Source organism: Antrostomus carolinensis, unplaced genomic scaffold, assembly GCF_000700745.2.
Source record: "Antrostomus carolinensis isolate BGI_N321 unplaced genomic scaffold, ASM70074v2 scaffold4321, whole genome shotgun sequence".
NCBI lineage: Eukaryota > Metazoa > Chordata > Aves > Caprimulgiformes > Caprimulgidae > Antrostomus > Antrostomus carolinensis.
Window position 1 is genome coordinate 52,635 of NW_010293382.1, and position 19,778 is coordinate 72,412.

The 19,778-nt window shown below is 40.7% G+C and overlaps 1 protein-coding gene across 1 annotated transcript in view; it reads right to left on the reverse strand.

Moving 5' to 3' along the window:
* The window catches only part of SYNJ2 (synaptojanin 2), a gene marked incomplete at its 5' end in the record, with an annotated part of 38,086 nt that extends 22,076 nt beyond the window's left edge, over positions 1-16,010 (reverse strand). The window contains 10 exon segments of the mRNA XM_029087277.1: positions 1,625-1,756; positions 2,967-3,051; positions 5,149-5,340; positions 6,633-6,798; positions 6,917-7,066; positions 7,284-7,365; positions 7,771-7,943; positions 11,191-11,287; positions 14,042-14,103; positions 15,927-16,010. Coding sequence (XP_028943110.1) covers positions 1,625-1,756; positions 2,967-3,051; positions 5,149-5,340; positions 6,633-6,798; positions 6,917-7,066; positions 7,284-7,365; positions 7,771-7,943; positions 11,191-11,287; positions 14,042-14,103; positions 15,927-16,010 — 1,223 coding nt within the window.
* Between the last annotated feature and the right edge of the window lie 3,768 nt (positions 16,011-19,778).

Here is a 19,778-nt window from a genome sequence, read left to right on the forward strand (position 1 = left end):
TTTCTAGACATGGGAAAAACTACACAAGCGCACAACACGTAGCAGCACATTAGCATTACATGATGAAACTTGGTCACTAAAATCAAACTCTTCCCTTTTTCTCTTGAGTTTCAAAGGGCTACATCCAACTGCTAGCAGTTTGACAGATGCAACAGAGACATTGTGCTGTTCTGCTTCTGATCTCCATTTAAACCATGCATTTCCTGCTGGATTACTCAAATTTCTTGTAAGCCATGTGAAAAATCAAAAACTAACAGAAACACTTCTCTTCTGGATTGCTTTATACCACCAAAGATACGTAATTTTTTAAAATCATGTTGAAGAAAGATTACCGGAAAGGCAGCAATGCAAAACCATCAGGGTTACCTGGATTGCATTACTCTGTCTAGCCTAGAGCACTTGATGTTTTGTTGCACTATCACTGCAGTCATCTTCTCAGTAGATGCAAGACCAGAGGGAAGAAGGAGGCAGCTGTTCATATTTTAATCACAAAATGCAGTGGCCGATAAGTGTCCCTACCTAACATGGAGTAAAGGGCACTGGTTGGATAAGTCTAGACTTTAAGGACAGAGTGATGACCAAAGATAGTTTGGGCTAATTGCTCATTTCCTACCCATTCACACTTAGCCTGCTTAATTCTTGCTCATGGCAAAGGCATTTTAATGCAGAAATCCCTGTGGCATAGTACTCTTATCATAGAATCACAGAATGGTTTGGGTAGGAAGGGACCTTAAAGCTCATCCAGTTCCAACCCCCCTGCCATCAGCAGGGACACCTTCCACTAGACCAGGTTGCTCAAAGCCTCATCCAGCCTGGCCTTGAACACTTCCAGGGAGGGGGCAGCCACAGCTTCTCTGGGCAACCTGTGCCAGTGCCTGACCACCCTCTTTACTCTTTAATAAAAATGAGAATCTTCTAGGGGCAAGAGGAGTTTGGTCAGCCTCCAGGGACACGGGTGCTAGTAAGCTGAGGACACACAGCTCTGCACCCTCCTGACTAGTCACATAGTTCCAGTTCTTGTGACATCTAGGAGAGACAAACACTTGATGGGCCCTTATAGCTCTCAATTCTATAAAATGTTAGGGGGCAAAATTAGGTCTCTTTTCCCTACCTCCCTTTCCACTTTTTCTACCATTCTTTTCAGGCCTGGAACCAGCCTGAAACCATACAGAAACACTAGGGAGAGGGTCAGAAAGTAAAATCTGACCTTCAGGCTGAAGCAGGCACTTGCCTTCACTTGGCACTCTGAACACTCTCAGACTTACTATCTCAGGTAATTTCTTTTCTGCAAAGACAGCACCCAAACAAACAATGTGCTACATCCTAACTGCCCACCTGGAGCAGGCCCAGCTTCTCAGCTGAACTGGAGGAAGACACTGAGGCTGCCTGGCCTTTGTGCTACCCAGCAGGATGGACTCCAGACTACTGCTGCCTGGAAACATGTCCCTCTCCCACACTGAGCAGAGACCGGAATCCAGGTTTGCATAACTCCCACCAAGCTGAAAAATCACTCCAGCCCTCCCTGGTCACACTAACAGGAGATGATGCTGAAGAAACAGGTTGGGGTTTGGGATTTTTTTGTTTGTTTGGGGTTTTTTGTTTGTTTGTTGAGGTTGGGGTTTTGGGGACATGATAGGGTCGTACAAAGATGAAAAGACAAACACCAACAAGCTGTGCTGATGTCAGCTGAATGTAGCGATGAGTCCTGGAAATAGCTTTTTGAAGCTGCTCTCCCCACATTTTTTTATTCGTTGTACTGGAACAAACATAAAATAATTTAATGGAATCAAAACAAACCACATACAGTCAATAAAATGAGCAGACTAACCATGCCTTAGGTTTACAGACATCCATTAGGCTGTACACATGCTCACTCCAGAACTGGAAGTGCTGTAGGATGCATGGCAGAGACAAATAATACCTCCTTGTGAGCCAGTCCAGAGTTAGCAGGGTCAGTGAGCCCAGGCACAGGGCACAAATACAGTTATCCTGCTTCTGCACATAAGAGGGATTTTGTCTACTATGCTTGGAAAGATCCATGCTCACGTGTCATTTGATACCCTCATTCACTGGGGATAACTGGAAACTGATTGTGGTAAAAATCTATGTCAATCTCATGACTTGTAAGATTTCTTGTGCTCACAGGGAAGAGGAGATCTTCTCTGAGTGGGAGATGACTGGCTACCCATAGCTGTTAGCCATTCTTAGCTGAAGGTTTGTAGGTGGGTGTATATACCTTTGCTTCTGCAGAACTACTGTTGTCTTATCTCCAAAGTCAACTGACACATGCAGATATACCACCAGTCCAGCAGCCATGCTAAGCACTGCTGTAACTTGTCACTCCCAAAACAGACAACTAACTGGGCAGCCTGATGAATCAGCGTGGAAATGTTATCTCCAGGGCTACATCTCTATTCCTCCTTCAGATTCAAAAGGACCAGCATACACTACAGCCTACTGTACATGCTGACCAAGCCAAGCTCAGGCTTCGCCTTTAACTCCTCCTCTAGCTATAATTTTCATAAATACAATTAGCCACAGGAACATTTCACTCATTTTGGAATTCCCACATGGATGTCAACTATGTCTGTAGTCACTGAATACATTCTCCCAACATCAAACAGGTTTTTAAGGACAAGTGTTAAATCAATGTGAACCATCAGAATCCTTCTCTGCCAAAACAAAGACTTAAGAGACTTAGAAAACACAGTGCATTCTACTGTACTGAAGTTCACAGAGAAAGAGCACTTTCAACACCACCCCAGTGCCATTTGTTAATTTGTTAAAGCTATGATGACAAGCAACAGACTTGGAAGGAAGTATTCTATACACCTGACCATACAAAGCACAACTCTGGAGGCTTTTGTTTGGCTGGTTCCTTTTGGAGGAGAGAGTGCTCTTGTTTGTTGTTTGTTTGGGTTTTGAGGTTGGGGTTTTTTTGTTATTTTGGACTTTTTTTAACCTACCTGGCATTCACAATATTCCCTGCACTTAATTCAACCATCTCTTCAAATCCCACTGCAAATATGTCAGGAGGGCAGTTCTCATCATCTGTTGGCAAGAGGGAAAAGTCATACAAGAGTTACTATTTTGTTGTATCTTCTAACAACTTGTTTACTAATTTCTGTCAGAGATCATTCCTGTAGTTCTATTTTGTGTATCCCCTACCAAGCTATACATATTCATAGCTCCTTTTATCTATTCTCACAAAACAACCCCTGCAGTTCCTCTGAAATTTTTTCCTGCTTTTCTCCCACCAGTTGGTCTCCATCTCTCTTGCAGGAAGCAGTTCAGAACAGAGCATTATATTGTAGCAATGTTAAGATGAGAAAATATTCATTGTTCTCTCTCCGTCACCCCACTCATCACCACATCTCACTGCCCACCATCTTTCACCCATGTGTCATTTTACCCTACAAGCTCTTCCTTTTATTTTTTGACACTGATTTCTATGTAACTGAACTTACTGTCCACACACCAGTATGTCCCTTCCCTCTCAATGTCTTTAGTTAATTTATCTACTAGTTTAAGGAACCCTTTGAAGTTTCTTCTTATCTTCTTCTGAGTCTTTCTTAGATCACTCGCATTTAAGCTTAAGTCACCCTAGAGCACAGTGACTCTCCCCTTCCCTGGCCCAGGCCTGTGGATATTACCCTGGTAAAACACCAAGATCAAATGCTCTCATACAATAGTGTGAAGTATATCTTTTGATCCATCAGGTTTGTCCATTGCCTAAAAAGATTTTATTTTTTTTAAACTGTCATACACCCAAGGTAACAGGAACTTAATTCAACATGAAGACCTAAATAGTAGACAACCGTAAGAACCTAAATCAGACCTGCCTCAGAAAGTAAGAACAGAAAGTAAAATATGCAGCAACTCCCTGTAGACACAAAGGTGAATTCTAGCACGTGAGAGCTGGCTTCCTTTACTGGCTTAACATGACAGGCACTGTCACGTGTTTATTTCCCATTAATAATTCTGGACACTTATCCATTTGTGTAGGCACTGCACTGACACTGCCACAAACACGGACACTGGCACAGTCATACCCCAGCTCTGCCCACTCACGTAACTCAGCTCCCTCCCAGGAGCTGCTTAGACCTACCACACTATGGCTGCCTGTACCATTTATTCCTGCTCCTCCAGTTCTCCGAGGGGAAGGCCTGGCAAGGTTAGCATGTGACAGGCTCTCAACAAATTTTAATATCATGGACATAGTCATGTGCTAACACATCTAATCTGTTTCTGAATCAGTCTGGACCAATCATCCACCTAAGCTGCACAGAGTACAGTTGTCTGCACCTAAACACATATCCATGCATTCAGGCACTAAGGGTTCAAATGAGACAACTTGTATAAGTAGCCAAGGATTTGAGGAATGAATTCCTGAGCTTCAAGGTTAGACACAGGACTACCTCTGTGATGCCTGCAGGAAGCTAAACGTTCCACTGTAACAACAAAAACACAGGGTTTGCAACCACTCCATTTTTAAATTACATAACTTTAACTTTTCATTTTCCTCAATAATAATCTGTAAGTCAATCACAGTATCTGACTTGGTTTTGCAAATAAGAATCTAGCAGGCAATTTAAGCAAGCCACAAGCACAAGAGCTTTCTATACTGCTAAAAAACTGAAATTGCCTTCAACATTTTTGTCTGAAGGCTTTGACAGTAGCATTTCCAGACAATCTCAGAATCTAGATTGTACAGATACGTTTAGCTCCAGATAAAGACCAAGGAGATATTCTGAGGGCACCTAAGCATGTAGCTCCCACTTACAATAAAGAAGAACAGAGATATGGAAGAAGAAAATGAAATAGGGGATGGAGAATAGGCAGATACACCCCATGATGGCATGAAAGAGACCTCTGAATTCTGACCTGCTGAAGGTTCAAAACAGATTCACCAGGCATAGACTCAAGGAGTAGGTTTGACTGTCAGGAGCCTTTCACACACCATTCCACTGCTACAAGGAGGCAGCACAAGTCTACATGGAGCTGAATACACCCTTAAGAACTGATGGAAAATGTCCTCCAAGATGCACTGCCTTTGAAAGGAACAGCTGGTCAAATCTTGTGTCCCAACTCACTGTCTCTAGAGTTGCCAGCAAATATTGCTTACACATTTTGACTGTTAATTTTTACCCTGAAATTCAGAAACTCCAGAGAGCTTGGGAGAATCCAGCAGCCAGTCTGTCAGCTCGCTGGTACCAAGGATGTTGCTTCGAAACTGCTTCCCCCCATTCACATTCCAGGTCCCCGTGGCAACACGAACACGTTTGAAGCTTGTGAATTCAAACTGTCGCTCTGACATGGCCTTCAAAATACTTGGAGTTACTGATGGAAGAGGGGAGAGAGAAAGAGGGTGTGTGAAAAAAGAATGTGCTGTAAAAGGACAAAAAGCATACAGACAGCAACAACACAGTCACTGTGAAATAATGACATAAACCCAGCAGCAACAACACAAAAGCTAAGGAATAACTCCAATAGTAATGGCAATAACTACAAGCTAACTGGGGTTGATGCCAGCAATTTCTCTTCCAAAAACCCAGCACCCTTTGAAAGTTTTTGAAGGGCTGGTGTCTCACTTTCAGTACCTGTTTTCCTGCACTTCAAGTAATAAGCAAGCAAATTATTTTTCTTCCCTAATATTTTCCAGTTTAGCCTACAGGAATCAAGGATGTCACCAGTTTTGACTTAAACTGAAGCTCTGAGAAGTTTAGAGCGTGGGCGGAAAGGCAGAGAGCAGCACAGAGTCTCACATGAGTTCAAAACCAGCACTGTCATGGCTCTAGCCTGGTCAGAACTCCTCACAGGAAACTGCTATATTCACTTATTTTTGATGGCTACAGAAAATGAGCAGTGTGCTGCTATTTTTGTGTGAGCAACTGAGGTAACCTTCATCTTTAACTACCTGATTTGCACAGGCAGTCAGACATAGAGAAACTACCTATATTTTCCTTGTGATTCACGTCAGGGAACAGCCCCAGGATTGAAGTGTCGCCGAATGGTTCAGATCTATCCTATTAAAATCTGGTGGTCCTCTGGAGAAAACTGACCACCTGGTACTGCTTGTGGGTGCAATTATCCTGTATTCTGCACACAAGTATCTTCTCAGAGAGAGATAATTTGGTTTACTCTAGATAGGTGCAAACAAATGTGTATGTGTTGTAGACTATCAGCACCCTGGAGTAAAACAGGGAATGAACCAAGATAACAACATAAATGTGCCTTTAAAGATCCAAATGGCTAAAACCATGTTCAAACTGCAGGCCAAAAAGAAGGACATAAACAATCTGAGCTCAAGAGACTTCCTCAAGAAAAACCCAGACAAGACCAGACTGGGAATATAGCCCTAAAATCCTTCCCTCTGGTCCAATGCCTCTAAACTGTCAGAGGAGATCATCATCAAACAGCAAACACAGAAGTCCAAAATAAAATAAGAGAAACAAGCACAGAGGAATTAAAACACATTGAGTTGTGCTATGGTCACCTGAAAGCAGTATTTTAAACAACAGATTTGTGCAAAAGTAGCTTCTTTATTTATATTTTCAAAAGGGTGCAATTGCTTATGTCAGACAGCTAAGAACAGACACAAAAGAAAAGCAAAGGATTTACACTGTCCTTACCCAGTAGTGCAGTGTGGTCCATGAGCATCTTGCCTTTGTCTGCATATTCCTCACTGAAGAAGTCACCCATGAGCAGCAACTTGATGGCTTCCTGCTTTACTGCATCAAAGAAATTTGACTGAATGGTGCGAGACACAGAGCGGGCGCCATCCTTGAGCTTCCCAACCTACATCAGACAGGAATCATCAGTGCAAATGACACTGATGAGTAAATTGGATATCTTTCTTTACTTGTCAGTAAAAAAACCTTATGAATAAAAGCAAAGTTTTGACATTTTTCTTTACCTTGTGCTTTCCCTCAAGGGCACGACTGCCAGTAAATACTCTGCTCAGATTATGGCCGTTGAGAGCCCACATCACTTTGTAGGATTCCACAAAGCGCTCAATTACAGATTTAGAGTTCAACCCAAGACTCTCTAATTGAGCAAGCAGGATCTGGATTAGGTGCAGAAGGAGAAAAAACAACAACAATAATGTTCTTAAATGTATTTTTTATCCTCAGTTTAAGTATTCCAACCAGCACCATTCTGTATCATAGAGCTGGCAAGACAGACTTATATCACTGAGGGTTATACCCTCTTTCCTGTCTTTCCCATGGAATAGAGAACATATGCAGTACAGGCATCCACAAAAGTTCTTCTGACAAACTCACCTCCAGTGCAATGAAGGACTGTACACTATTAGTACGATCCAGGCAGTCCAAACAATTCATTCGAAAAGTACCTGTCTGCAGACTTTGGTAACCAAACACAAGAGGAGGGAGGAAATAAAAAAAAAAGGTATATTTAAAAATAACATCTAATCATCAGTTGATTGAACAAGATCGTCAAATTTTCAGCCTGAATATACCCACCCACATTTTGGCAGTGCAAGCGCATTGTGGACATTAACATGTCTCATTACTTGACTACATCTGCAACACTGAATTAGCAAATCCATGCACTGGTAATTTTCTGGATTCCAAACAATGGAGATACAGTTAAGCCAAATAATCTATTTATCACCAAGACTACACTCTGTTTCCAAATTGTATTTCAAGACGGTCATTTAGGCTCATGGTCTAAACACAGCAAGAAACCTGGGAAGGCCAGGACAGGTGGTGCCTGGCCATGCTGGGACAGAGGGTCAAGGACACTCACCGTGGACTTACATTCTTGCCCTTTGTGAAGATTCCAAAGTCTTCCCAGTGCAACTTTAGCTGAGGTCTCAGCAAATTTTCCAGTTTCTCAGTTTTCCCACCTTTTGCAAATTGGTGGTAGTCAAAGTTTATCATGGGAGTGTCTGCTGCATGGGAAGAGGCCCATAGCAGTTTCTGTTTAGATAGAGAATGAAGGAAAACAAATCCTGCTCAAGCCACAGTTTAAGGATTGATACCAGCATGCATTTATCACTACTAAACTTTGACTGTTTATCACATTTTTAATATTGAGAAGTTCATAGGGAATTTTGAAAGGACAAAAATGAAAAAAGCAACTAAACTTCACTATTTTTTTTCTTTCCAAAAGTAGAATGGATTGTTAGACTTCAACTTTTCTGCAGAGAAACTCAAACTGTAACTCAAAGTATACCTCAAACTGTTGCTGTCTGCACCTTGGCTAGTGGCAGCCTTGCAGCAGTGGGCTGCTACCTCTGTGCGTGAGGGTGTACAGCAACAGTGATGCTCTGGGCAGGCTCGGGACTGGGACCCTGATGGGAAGGGTGTTCAGAGCTGCCTAAGGTAGAAGGGAATAATAGTGCAGGGTTGTATTTTTTAACCATTCCTTAAGTGCCAAGACATGGGAAAATATGTCCCTAAATTTAGGTAGAGGTTGCCTGGGGAGGAAGTAAGAAAGAGATAAAATATAGTATTAAATATTTGTGGTAAACCACAGAAGTGAAAGAAGAGACACAAATAGCCTCATTATTTCATCTCCAGTTTCCATGACCTCACATACATTTCCGTAATCACCACAAATTTCATTAAGATATCTGTAACAGATATGACAATAATACATCCTGTGCTCCACAACAAAGCCAGAGAGAACTGTCATATTAACTCTCACTATGCAAGCCTTTGCCTATTCCCTTCCCTCCTGCACGTTCTCATCCCAAGAGATGGATGCTTTTCTCCACTTAGATTGTGACACAAACTGAACAAAACAATTCTGGTATTACATTAAAAGCCTGCATGCAGCAGTTACACCAGTATAATCGTATCAAGTAAGATATTAAGCCCTCCCTGCAGAAACAAATTTAAAGGCCTTGCATGGTATTTGGAGAGAGATGTGCAAAATATATTTCATTACACTGTTACAGAAGCCAAAACACTCTGTATTTGCTTCTTTGTTGTTGACACCCCAACTCGCCTTTACAGCTGCCGGCACTAGTAATGCACTTGAGGATGACATTCACCTCCTGCATCGGTGTAAATCGCTGTCAGCATATTTGCAACTCTACACTACAGCATCACTTCTACTGTAAACACAATTACAACTGTTACAGGGGATGCTTATGAGAGGAACAGCATTACTGGGAACAGTATTGATTTTTGGTCTGGTAACAGCTGATTCAGGTAACAGCTGAAGGTAAGTTGGTCATTTACAATTTTTCATTTGTTCCTGTTGCATAAAGAAATGGTAGCGGTGACATTCTGATCGAGGGAACCCAGCAGCAGTAATTACAGGAGTATTTTGAAACAACTCTGATAAGAATTACTAAGATTGCAGCAAGAGTTGGGAGAAGAGGAAGGAATACAAGCAAAGGAAGATGGAGAAACAAAGAAATAAACTAATGACAGAAAAGGAGAAAAGTTTTCAATCCTAATCATTCCCCTATTAGTCACTTTATTACTAATTCAAGCCCTTTAAAATCCAAGTAAAAATTAACTATATATTCTTTCTAAACATTCATTATTAAAACACAAAGGTAAGGAAAGGACCAAGAGGTGGTTGTTTTGAATGGGTACAAAACTCGTTTCCAGTGCTGTCAGACTAAATTCTTTAAGCTCACCGAGTGCTTTCATAATTTATTTATTTTTAAACATCAACAAATTTTTAAAATTAAAACATATATTTATTTAAAATAAATGAAAGAATGCAAGGTCTTTAATCTAGAGATGCCCTGATGTTTCTGATTTAATTTCTGTTTGTATGATACTGGCCACAACACTGTCCTCAACAATGTGGGTCTTTGATAATATATCTGTATTAAATTAACAAGAAAAGTCAGATTTGTATCCTCATAAGTTATTTGAGCATTTTACTCTCTTACCTGTAAATTTCAACATTTTTGCAAAACAAACTATAAAAACTATTTGAAAGAGAGGGAAATTGAGAGATTATAGAGGCTTATCTGTGTCATGTAGAAATTCAGTCAGAAGCTGAAAACAGAAGGTAGGACCAGACTTCTCTTCTGTACCTTCCTCACTGACTTGCATGCTGCAGTCATAATAAATTTTTGTGGGCATATTCTGTACAGGGGGAGACTTTCACTTTGTCACTTTCCACTGGGGAAGCTGATAGTCCTCCCCAGTTCATTTGGAGGAGGAGGAAATTGTCACACAGCAAAACTGCCAAAAAAATCAAGACACTCCTTGTCTTGAGGGCATTATTTGAACACAGAGGGAAACAAATCCGGAACTACTATTTAACTACAACTTTCCTTTTGCTTAGTTTCACACAGTAAAAATTTGAACTCAGGACTGTTGTATTATTCTTTGCCAATGATAAATACGTAACACTATAGGCGTGTATTTTAAACTTCCTTCATATTATTCTTAGGAAGCGACACTCCAAAGTATTTATTGTCAGATTTCTAAAGCAACAGGCACTTATGCAGCAGACTTCCATCAGCCTGCAGCCAGATTCAGGCAGCCATGCACTGCTGCAGATCCCACTTAGCGCCAACCTGCGGCTTCAAGTACACATGGGTTTTAAAAATCTGGCCATGAGAATACTGCACTAGCACTCAGTGCAGCTTTAATTCTACAATGCCTGACACCCTGAAAGCACAACCCAGATGCTTTCAGGTACTAGTTGTGCCTAGGGACATTCAGAAGCCAGGAAAACCTCTCTCTTTGTATATCAGACTGTCACCTGGTGCTCAGACAGCCAGTTCCCATCACAATCAGTGCAAGATAGTATCTCTCGTTACAGTCAGAGCAAGACAGCTTCCTCACGTTCAGTGAGCCAGGGGCAGGGCCTGGCCCCCAAGCAGTTCTGGCGATCCCACGAGACACCTGACTGCATAGGTGACTATGGACTATGACAAAGCTGACCACGATTATTTTTTGCAAATGTGGACTACTCACAGGAAAATTAGAGCAATTTTTTGAAAAGTCTGGTTAAAGAGAATGTGTACAAATGCATCAAGAAACGAGAAGGAAGGCAGTGCTGGAAATTAAGCAATGAGACTATGAAGCACCACTCTCTCAGTATGTAACGTCTAGTAAAGAAGTAACAACATTTTTCTAGATATACTATTCATCATCTACTGGGCCAGAAGGGAAACAGAAGAACATGGGGGTTCAGGGGAAATCAGCAGTTAAAAAACAAAAAGAAAACAAAATACATTGTTTTTACCTTAAAAGCTCTGTTGAGCACCTCCTCCCCTCCTCTGCTTCCCAACAGGTTAACGATCACTTGCTTTCCATACTGCTCTTTCAGAAGCATCATATGCCTACAGCAAAAGTAACCAAAATAGGTATTAAACAAAACCATGTTATGTTCCCTATTACCTTTTTCAAAATGCAGAAGTAGAGATCACTGGTTGTTCCATCCGGTAGAAAGTTTTAGCCACAGCAGCTACAAACATCTTTGTCAGTTTCCTTGCAATCAATTATTAAAGTCCAAATGACATTCTGTGATTCTGTGAAATGGTGACAGTATGCAGCTGATAGGTACAGTAATTTGTACTGAACTTAAAGAAAGAAGCATCTTAGAAAACAGGACCCAGATCTCTTATGTCACTGTCAGCTTTGATATTGCCCTTTGTATGCTCCCACCTCTTGCTGTCAGCCTGGGAACTACATAGGAAAGACAAGAAGAGAGGGAAAAAAAATTACACTTCAACAGGAATTGTCTGGTATCTTGCAGGACTGAGCCTGCAAAGAGTCAGCAGCAGCACTGGGGCCTAGGACTCCAGTGCCAAGGCCAGAGATGCACAAACACACATCACATAGTTGACAGGGTTCAAGCATCTCTGAGCTACCGCAACATCGAGACATTCACTCTCAATTAAATGAAGCAGCAAGGTTAGCAATCATAAGAACTATCACACTGGATCACACCAAAGGTCCTTTTAGCCAAGTGGCCTAGCCCAGGTGCTTCAGGAAAAACATAAAATAAGACAAGTATATATTTTTAGCATATATCCCCAATCTCTTAAAGCCTGATATTTAGAGACCCTCAAGCCAAGAGCTTTTAGCCAGATGCAGAGGCACCCATTCTCCCTTCAATAAACTGTTTTCAAGTTGGCACGCGTGTGCGACAGGAGCTGTACTGGCTCATCAAGAAACAATTAGATCTTAAAGCAATGAAATAATCACACAAATGAAAAGCTATTACAGGTTGCAAAGCGACATGCAATGGCAAAGTGTGAGAAAAACAGCAAGCACACATCTTGTGGCACGCACCTTTAAACTCTATAACCAGAAAGAAGCCACACAGACAACCATGGAAGGGAAGAAAAGAAAGAAAGAGTTATCAGCATGGCCTTCAAGGAACATGGGTAAATGTATTTTCTAGTGCTATTTATGTTCCTGATTCTGCAGCTAGCTCTCTGTACACCAACTCTTCCCATACATTTGCACCCCTCCGAACCCAGCATCAAGAATTCTACTTCTCTGCCAATGTTGCCCCCTTCCAACAAAACAGCTGAAGCTCAGGTCACCTGCTTGAGTACTGTAAGCAGAGCTCTGGAGGACTTATCAGGGAGAGGGGATGAAAAAGATCCACCAACAAGATTACCATTTGCTTCTCACAGTGCCTTCTCAACACATTAACCTATCAGATGGGAAAATGTAACAGGCTAAATCCACTCCAACACTGCAGCAGGTTGTTAAGTTTCAGTGTCTTTTTCAATATAAGCAGTCCCTTGTTCCTTGCCCATTTTCAAAGGACTGTCTTTTGCAGGTCTGTAAGCAGACAGATCTCTAACTTTATCTAACCTAAGGGCTTTACTGTATACAAGGGAAAGAAGGAATAGTGCAAGTTGATCCTCATATTCATGTTTCTTACACAGAAGTTATTCACCAGTTGCATCAGGGACAAAAAGAAAGATTCTCTGGGCAAAATGGTGTTATGAAGTTGCTCCTTGCTAAGGTACCCTCAATTTCTTGGGCACCACAAGAGCATGCTAAATAAGTTATTGTTTTCTACTTGAACAAATTACCTCTGCCACGGAATGCAAACCTCCAAGATGGAGCTTCAGGACACTGGCAGGGCAAGTTATCATGGCACCAGATGACCACAAGATCATGAGTCTCAAAGGCATTTGAATTCAGGAGGACTTAAGAGCCTTAAAAAGCTTGGAGAATACAAGCTAAGATCTTTCAAAGCAGACTGCTATGGTCCATAGTCCCTTCAGAGGTCTTCAGTGCTGTAAAACTATTAACAGTCACTAATATGCTTGTTAACAGCTGCAGTAAATGAAATGAGGAATTAAGAGGCCTTACCTAAAACCAACATAAACTCTGGTTTGCCAAAACCAAATCAAAACAGAAATTAATCACATGACCTGGCACTTACAAGTTGAAAATTTCCCACAGGCCAAATCTTTCATGTCCTTTTCAGGCAATGTTCCCACTGATGCCCATGGGAGTTTGCCCTTAAAGGACAGTACTTCATAGTCAGACATTCAAAGGAATCAAGCTAATGTATGGGGTTTTTTTACAGTTTTCAGCTGACAAGCAGAATACTAACGGTTTAGAAAGGTTCACAAGCCAGTCTCTGGATAAAGTAGAAAAGCATCATCATGACAGCATCATACATCTCTGATCATAGAATAAGATAGTGTTATTTCTGTATAGCAACAAAACAATGTGGAGAAAAAAAAAATCCAGATTGGAGAGGAAGCAGTGTTTAATTTTTAGTTAGCTGGGGTACAGTGGTAAAGAACACGTTCTGCGTACCTTAAGTGTAAATTTATATTTGCTGGCTCACAAAAGGTTACACACTCTTTTGCATACTACTCAGTATTTCTTAGCTTTTACAGAAACAAGCCAAGAAACCAAATTAATTCAATTACCATCGAAAACAGAAAAAGTTAATAAATAAAGTAAACCCATTTAATAATCCACAACACCTGGGGGATTGGTTACATCATCTGAAAGATGTTTTACATCTCTCAGGATTTCCTAGGAAGGCATAAAGTTGTGGAATCTTGGTTAAATACCAGGCTGCTGTGTTATTGCACGAGTGGAATGAAGCTTACCTGTCAAAGGCAGGAGCATTAGCTTCCAGACCCCTGTTAAGCCTTAGATGATGAGAACCCACCTAAATTAAAACATTTGAAGGAGAAGAAAGAAATAACTTAAGTCACTAGAGTCCTAAATCACTAGATGTATCCCTTTTTCCTTCAGAATAAAACATCTATTTAACAGCACCAGACACCTCTAACAGACTCCACACACCCACACACATAATACCCTTAATCCAAAAGCCACAGCTTTTATTAGACAACAACATTTACAATTACAAGTGAAAATACAATTATCATTAAGCAAAGGGATACCTACACATCTTTTTATGGCCAAAAAAATCACATCCCTTTGCCAGCTTCCTCTAGCAGATATCCCTGGGCTGTGTGCCCAGCATTCTGCCTGTCCTTCCCTTGGCAGAAAAGGCTGCAGCTGTACTAGTTCCATGGGTTGTGTGTCCTGAGTTCTTTCATCTTTCATTATTTACAGAAACTAAAAAAGCATCAGAACAGTCCTTTGAAAATATGAAGGATGAAATCCTGTGCCATCAATCTAATAGGACGTTTAATATGGATGTTAACAACAGTAGCCTCAGGCTCCTTTTGAATGCTAGCTACTGTTATTACAGTATTCAGAGGGTTTCATTCCTCTCTAAAAACTACACTGTTAATTATTTATAGGATCATGCATTGTTTCCTGTACTTCATCTCCTTTTGTTTTTCATGAGGTCGGTTTAAGCAATTCTTTCTAACACCAGTGCCAGCACACTCACATCCAAAGAACAAGAGTTATGAGTGTTCACCAACATAAATGACAGCTGCATAATCTAAACCAGAATAGGCAAAAAAGCAAACTGTGTCCCCACTAAAAAGTTGAAAATTCTATTTAACTACTGACATTACCCACTAGCCAAAAAATACCTGGGGAAAAGCTCTATGGCTTCATAACACACAGAAACACAGTGCTGGATACAGCTACACCACGGGCAGAATGTGTGCACAACCATACAGGCACAGCTGCTTTATAAAAAGAAGCAAGTATGGCACTGGATGGTGCTAACAAAGGGAACACGGATCCTTCAGTCACCTTCCTTTTGTGCTAAATCTAGTAGTTCTGAATGGTCTCTAGGTCCTAGATTTAATGATAAAAAAGTATCAAATAACCTTTAAAGTATCTAAAAAAACCAGTTATATTATGTATTCTCTCTACTAACACATATGCATATATGTGCATACTCATTCCAGTTGCTTATCCCTCTGTTAAGAGAATGCAAAGAGTGCTAGGATGATTCTTATTTGAGCTTGTAACTGTATATAAACTGTAAGTCACAGACCGTAAGTAACCTGCTAGGCTTGATGCAATAATCTCCTGATGAAATCCTACATCTCTGCCTTGCAGAAGATCAGGTTGTATCAACATCACCCTTTTGACTGAAATCTAGCAAACACACTGTCTAGACACTATACTTTGTTTCAAGGTAATGTGTTTCTATAGAGTTCCTGGTATACCCAGCTACTCCAATTTTATTGTGGAGATCAACATCATCAAGCCAACCAGGCACTTCAGAAGGAAAGGTTATTCCAAATCAATCTGAAAACGTTATAAAGATGTTGCTGTAAGCTTCAGCTTAGGACATTAGGACATAATCCCTTAGAAATAGTTCCCTGTAGATGCACATAAACACATGAAATTGTTAAACTTAACTATAGCTATTTGCCTGGTTTAGTTCTGTTTATCTAAACATGCAAAATTTCCTACAAAGTAAACCTAAAATGAATGGGCTCAGCATTTTCACAGAATGAGCATTGCTGCTCATTCAAAAAAACAATTAGATTTTATGTAATTTCAAAATTATTAGCAGCAAGAGCGATAAGTAAGGTAGGCTTTTTATTTGTTTACCTGAAGCCCTGGTTGCTCCCAAAAGAGTGGAACAGAACCTCTGATCTGCACAAAGGAAGAGACGTCATCATCCAAGTAAATCGTCTGCCAAAATAAAATAAAGGGAAGGAGTTGTGCAGTTAGATCTACCAGTCTGTGACCCCTTCATCAGGTGGCAGTTTAAGACACTGAACTCAAAGCGTAAAAAAAGTAAACCATGTATCTCACTGTATCCACTTACTGCTCAGCCACCTTTCCATAGTCTCATGGGCAGTGGAACAAAGCACAACCTATTTGCTTTCATGTCATCACAGCAGATACAATTCACTACTCACCAGAAATTAGAGAAAATTTAAAACACCACCACTGGCAAGAAAGAAGGAATCTTTCATCCACAATGAAGACGGATTTGATTCACTGCTGGAGACGCTCAGGAAGACCAGCCATATACTCTCCCTCTGTCTCTCTCGCAAAATTTAACTGTACAAAATGTCACTGCTCCTTGTGACCAATGATGGGTAATGTCAGGTGTGGGATAAGCTTATCTCTTGCTTTATTTACTATTTCTTATTTCACTGCCTGTTGTGCCTTGTCAGAGTGTCCAAATAAATCTCAGTGAAACCAGCAGCTTCGCCACTCCCTTTCTGAGACACAGTGAACAGCATGTGATCTACTTCTTTCCAGGCTTACAGCAAGTCTTCAAACCCCCAATTTCCTTCCCTAACCAGACCTCAAACTCTGCTTTAGTATTTGTTCTTATGATCACTGCTAGGAGGCTGATTTTGAGTCAAATCTATGCAAAGTACAAAGACTGATTTCACCCCTTGCCTTCCCCCTCTGCCAGCCTCCGAGCAAAGCGTTACATTATATGTTAACTTAGCATAAAAAGTACTATCTTCAGATTCGGTATGACCACAGAGCAACTGTGCAAAGCCCAGCTCACTCCCCTGGCCTATAGTTAGCAGTGGAATCCTGGCTGTTTTCCATGGAGGATACATGATACACATGATACACATCTCCGTTATCTCATGCATGACAATGAGCCTTCTGCAGCCCTGGAAAGGAACGGTATCCAGGTCATCCAGGTAGCTGCTTCTCTAACGGCATCATATCTTTCAGCATAACTGCTGCCAGCTGGCTAGTAGCTCCCAAAATAGAAAAGAACATGAAAATGGGTTACTCTACAGCTTTAATGTAGCTTGTGCTTTTGGATTTGCCACTAGATGTGCTAGCTGAGTGGCTCAGGGGAAGTATCTTCACTTACTTTGACCTCTCATCTTTACAATCACTACCAATGTACAATTTTTAGAGCTACACGTGTGCAAAGAAGTAGTATAGCTATACCAGAGAGGTGGGTATTTAAATACTCTGTCACCAATTTTATCTAACTAATCTTTACAATATTTTTGCAGAGCACTTACAACTATCCCCATTTCACTAAGATGAAAGATTTAAGTGGCTTTGTCAAGGACACAATGTCAGTGTCAGAGTGATGGCTAGCCCAGAAGTAGTGCAAAACCATGTGTTTCAATGTTTTTAGTCTCACACCAATGAATTAAGAACCCTTCTCTGCTGCATCCCATCCTAGCACAATCCCCTGCAAGAGAGGGGGTTGCTCAGAGAAGCTTTCTTGTGAGGCCTGCCTCACATTTTAAGTAACGTGGCTGTAAAACACACTTTCCCAGTACAGTTTTCTAAACGCTGCCAGTACCTGATTGCAGAAGCTAATTACTATAGCAACACACTGGTGCACCTTTTCTCTGCAGTTGTACTCAGAAGAGTTTGTCCTGCAGTTGGACTACAGGAGGAGTGAGCAGGCCCATCTTCTTGCTCTTTATCACATTCTCCCTAACACAGATCGTACCAAGACGAGTCAGTGACTTCTAAACACTGAAACATCTTTTCACTCACAGTCATGGACCCAGAGGAGCTAATTCTAAAGTAAAGCAAATCTGTGTAGCTCCACTAACAGCCCCAGCATTATCCAGACTACCAGGTCCTGAATCTATACAAAAATAGAGTCAGGACTGGCTCACTTCAATATTTGACAATCACCACCTTAGTGATGAATGAGTTGAAATGAAATACCTAATGACAAACACAGACAAAGCTTTACATAAAGTACAATTTGGCCTCTCAAACAGCTTGCTACATAAGATCAGTTTTCTTTACAATCTTCTGGAACATCCTGTTTCCATAACTAACTGAAAAATCAACAGTTCAAGTATCTCTTTGGCCAGCTCTTACTAAAGTCCCAGCTGCAAATTCTCTAAACCCACTGATTAAAAGACAGCAATAATATTTTTAATTTTAATACCTGCAGTTTAACATCTTCCTGAGCTAGTTTAAATGGAAAATATTTAATCAGTTACAGACCATAAATTTATAACCTGCCTTCTTTATGCCAAATAACAGAAGAAAAATACTGACTAAACATTTCTGCATTAACAGATGCTCATATTTCCACTTATTAGTGATTCAACATCACATAAGTTAACAGATGTTTGCTAACTACTATCACTCACATTTTCTGTTCACTGGTTTTTGCCCATTACCTCTTCTGTTTTCTGCTCAGTTTAACTGTCTGTTTGGTGAACTGAACAACAACAAATGAAATCCAAACTATTTGGGGATCATTTCTGTGATTTAAACAGGATACCCACACCCTGATGTGATGGGCTGTGGGAGTCCTCTGTCAGGATGAGGTCTAATACAGAACTCCCCGATGATGACAAGGTATTTTAAAGAAACTGAGATTTTTCTGCACACTGCCATGTAGCTTTTAGAAATTCAGATGAGGTTTTTGAACTGGGAGCATGGCCTCTCCAACACAGTCATTCACAAGAAAGTTCTCTGCATTGGCACATATTTTTTTTCTTTTCACTTACAGGGCTCATCATTCTGTTCTCTGGAGCAACTCCGTGGTATTTCACAATCCTCTCACCTCATTCGCGTGACCCAGATGAATCCAAAATTATTTTCTTCCAAGCTGCCAGTGAGCTGGAAAAAGACCTAGTATTTTTTAATGAGTGGGAGAACATCTTTTTCTGCCAGTTGTTCCTTCCTAAACAGACTGTAAGCATTTCATTAAGCATTACAACTGGGCAAATCTTCCCTGAATTTCAGCAATACCCACTATCCTTCATTCATCACTCCAAGGAACACGATCCCTGATCTTGACGTTACCTTCTATATGTATGCCCCTTCACCTTACAGTAGTAGTGGCAAGAGCCTTCCTACCAGCAGACTTGTCAAGTGAGCAGGTTGAAAGACTGAGATTAAGAAGACCTTCCAGTTCAAGAGTGGACATAACTTTAACATCAATATACACTATAAGAAACATCATTTGTTAAAATCTTAAATAAGCACTGATAATACATCCAGGTTAAAATTACACTCATAAATAAAAGATCTCAACTTTATTGCTATGCAATTCCAGCATTTATGCATGGGTACAGAATTTCTTTTCTCATATTCTTCCAAGCCTTGTTCATTCCTATCAAGTCCTCAAAACACTTGAGGACTACTTCATTAATTTTGAAGGGTCTGGCCCATGGAACAATCTGATCTAGTTAGCCGAGTGGATTTTCAGACACATTTCCTGCAGTTTCCCATCAGACAATATAATAACAACTGGATACTAAACCCGTGCGGAGGACCTCTTTGCCTTGATAATAGATTGCCTGTCCTCTGATCTCTGGTGTTAGAATTTGCCATGTTTTTCTTTCAACTTCTGTTGTCTTAGACTCTTTTTGTGGTCTCTTTCTTCGACTCCAGGATCAAGGGTGCTAGTGCTGATAACTCAAGAGGATGTTTCTCAAACTTTCTCTTCTCTTGCAAATATATAATAAGGGCAAGTGTAGGGTGTTGCAT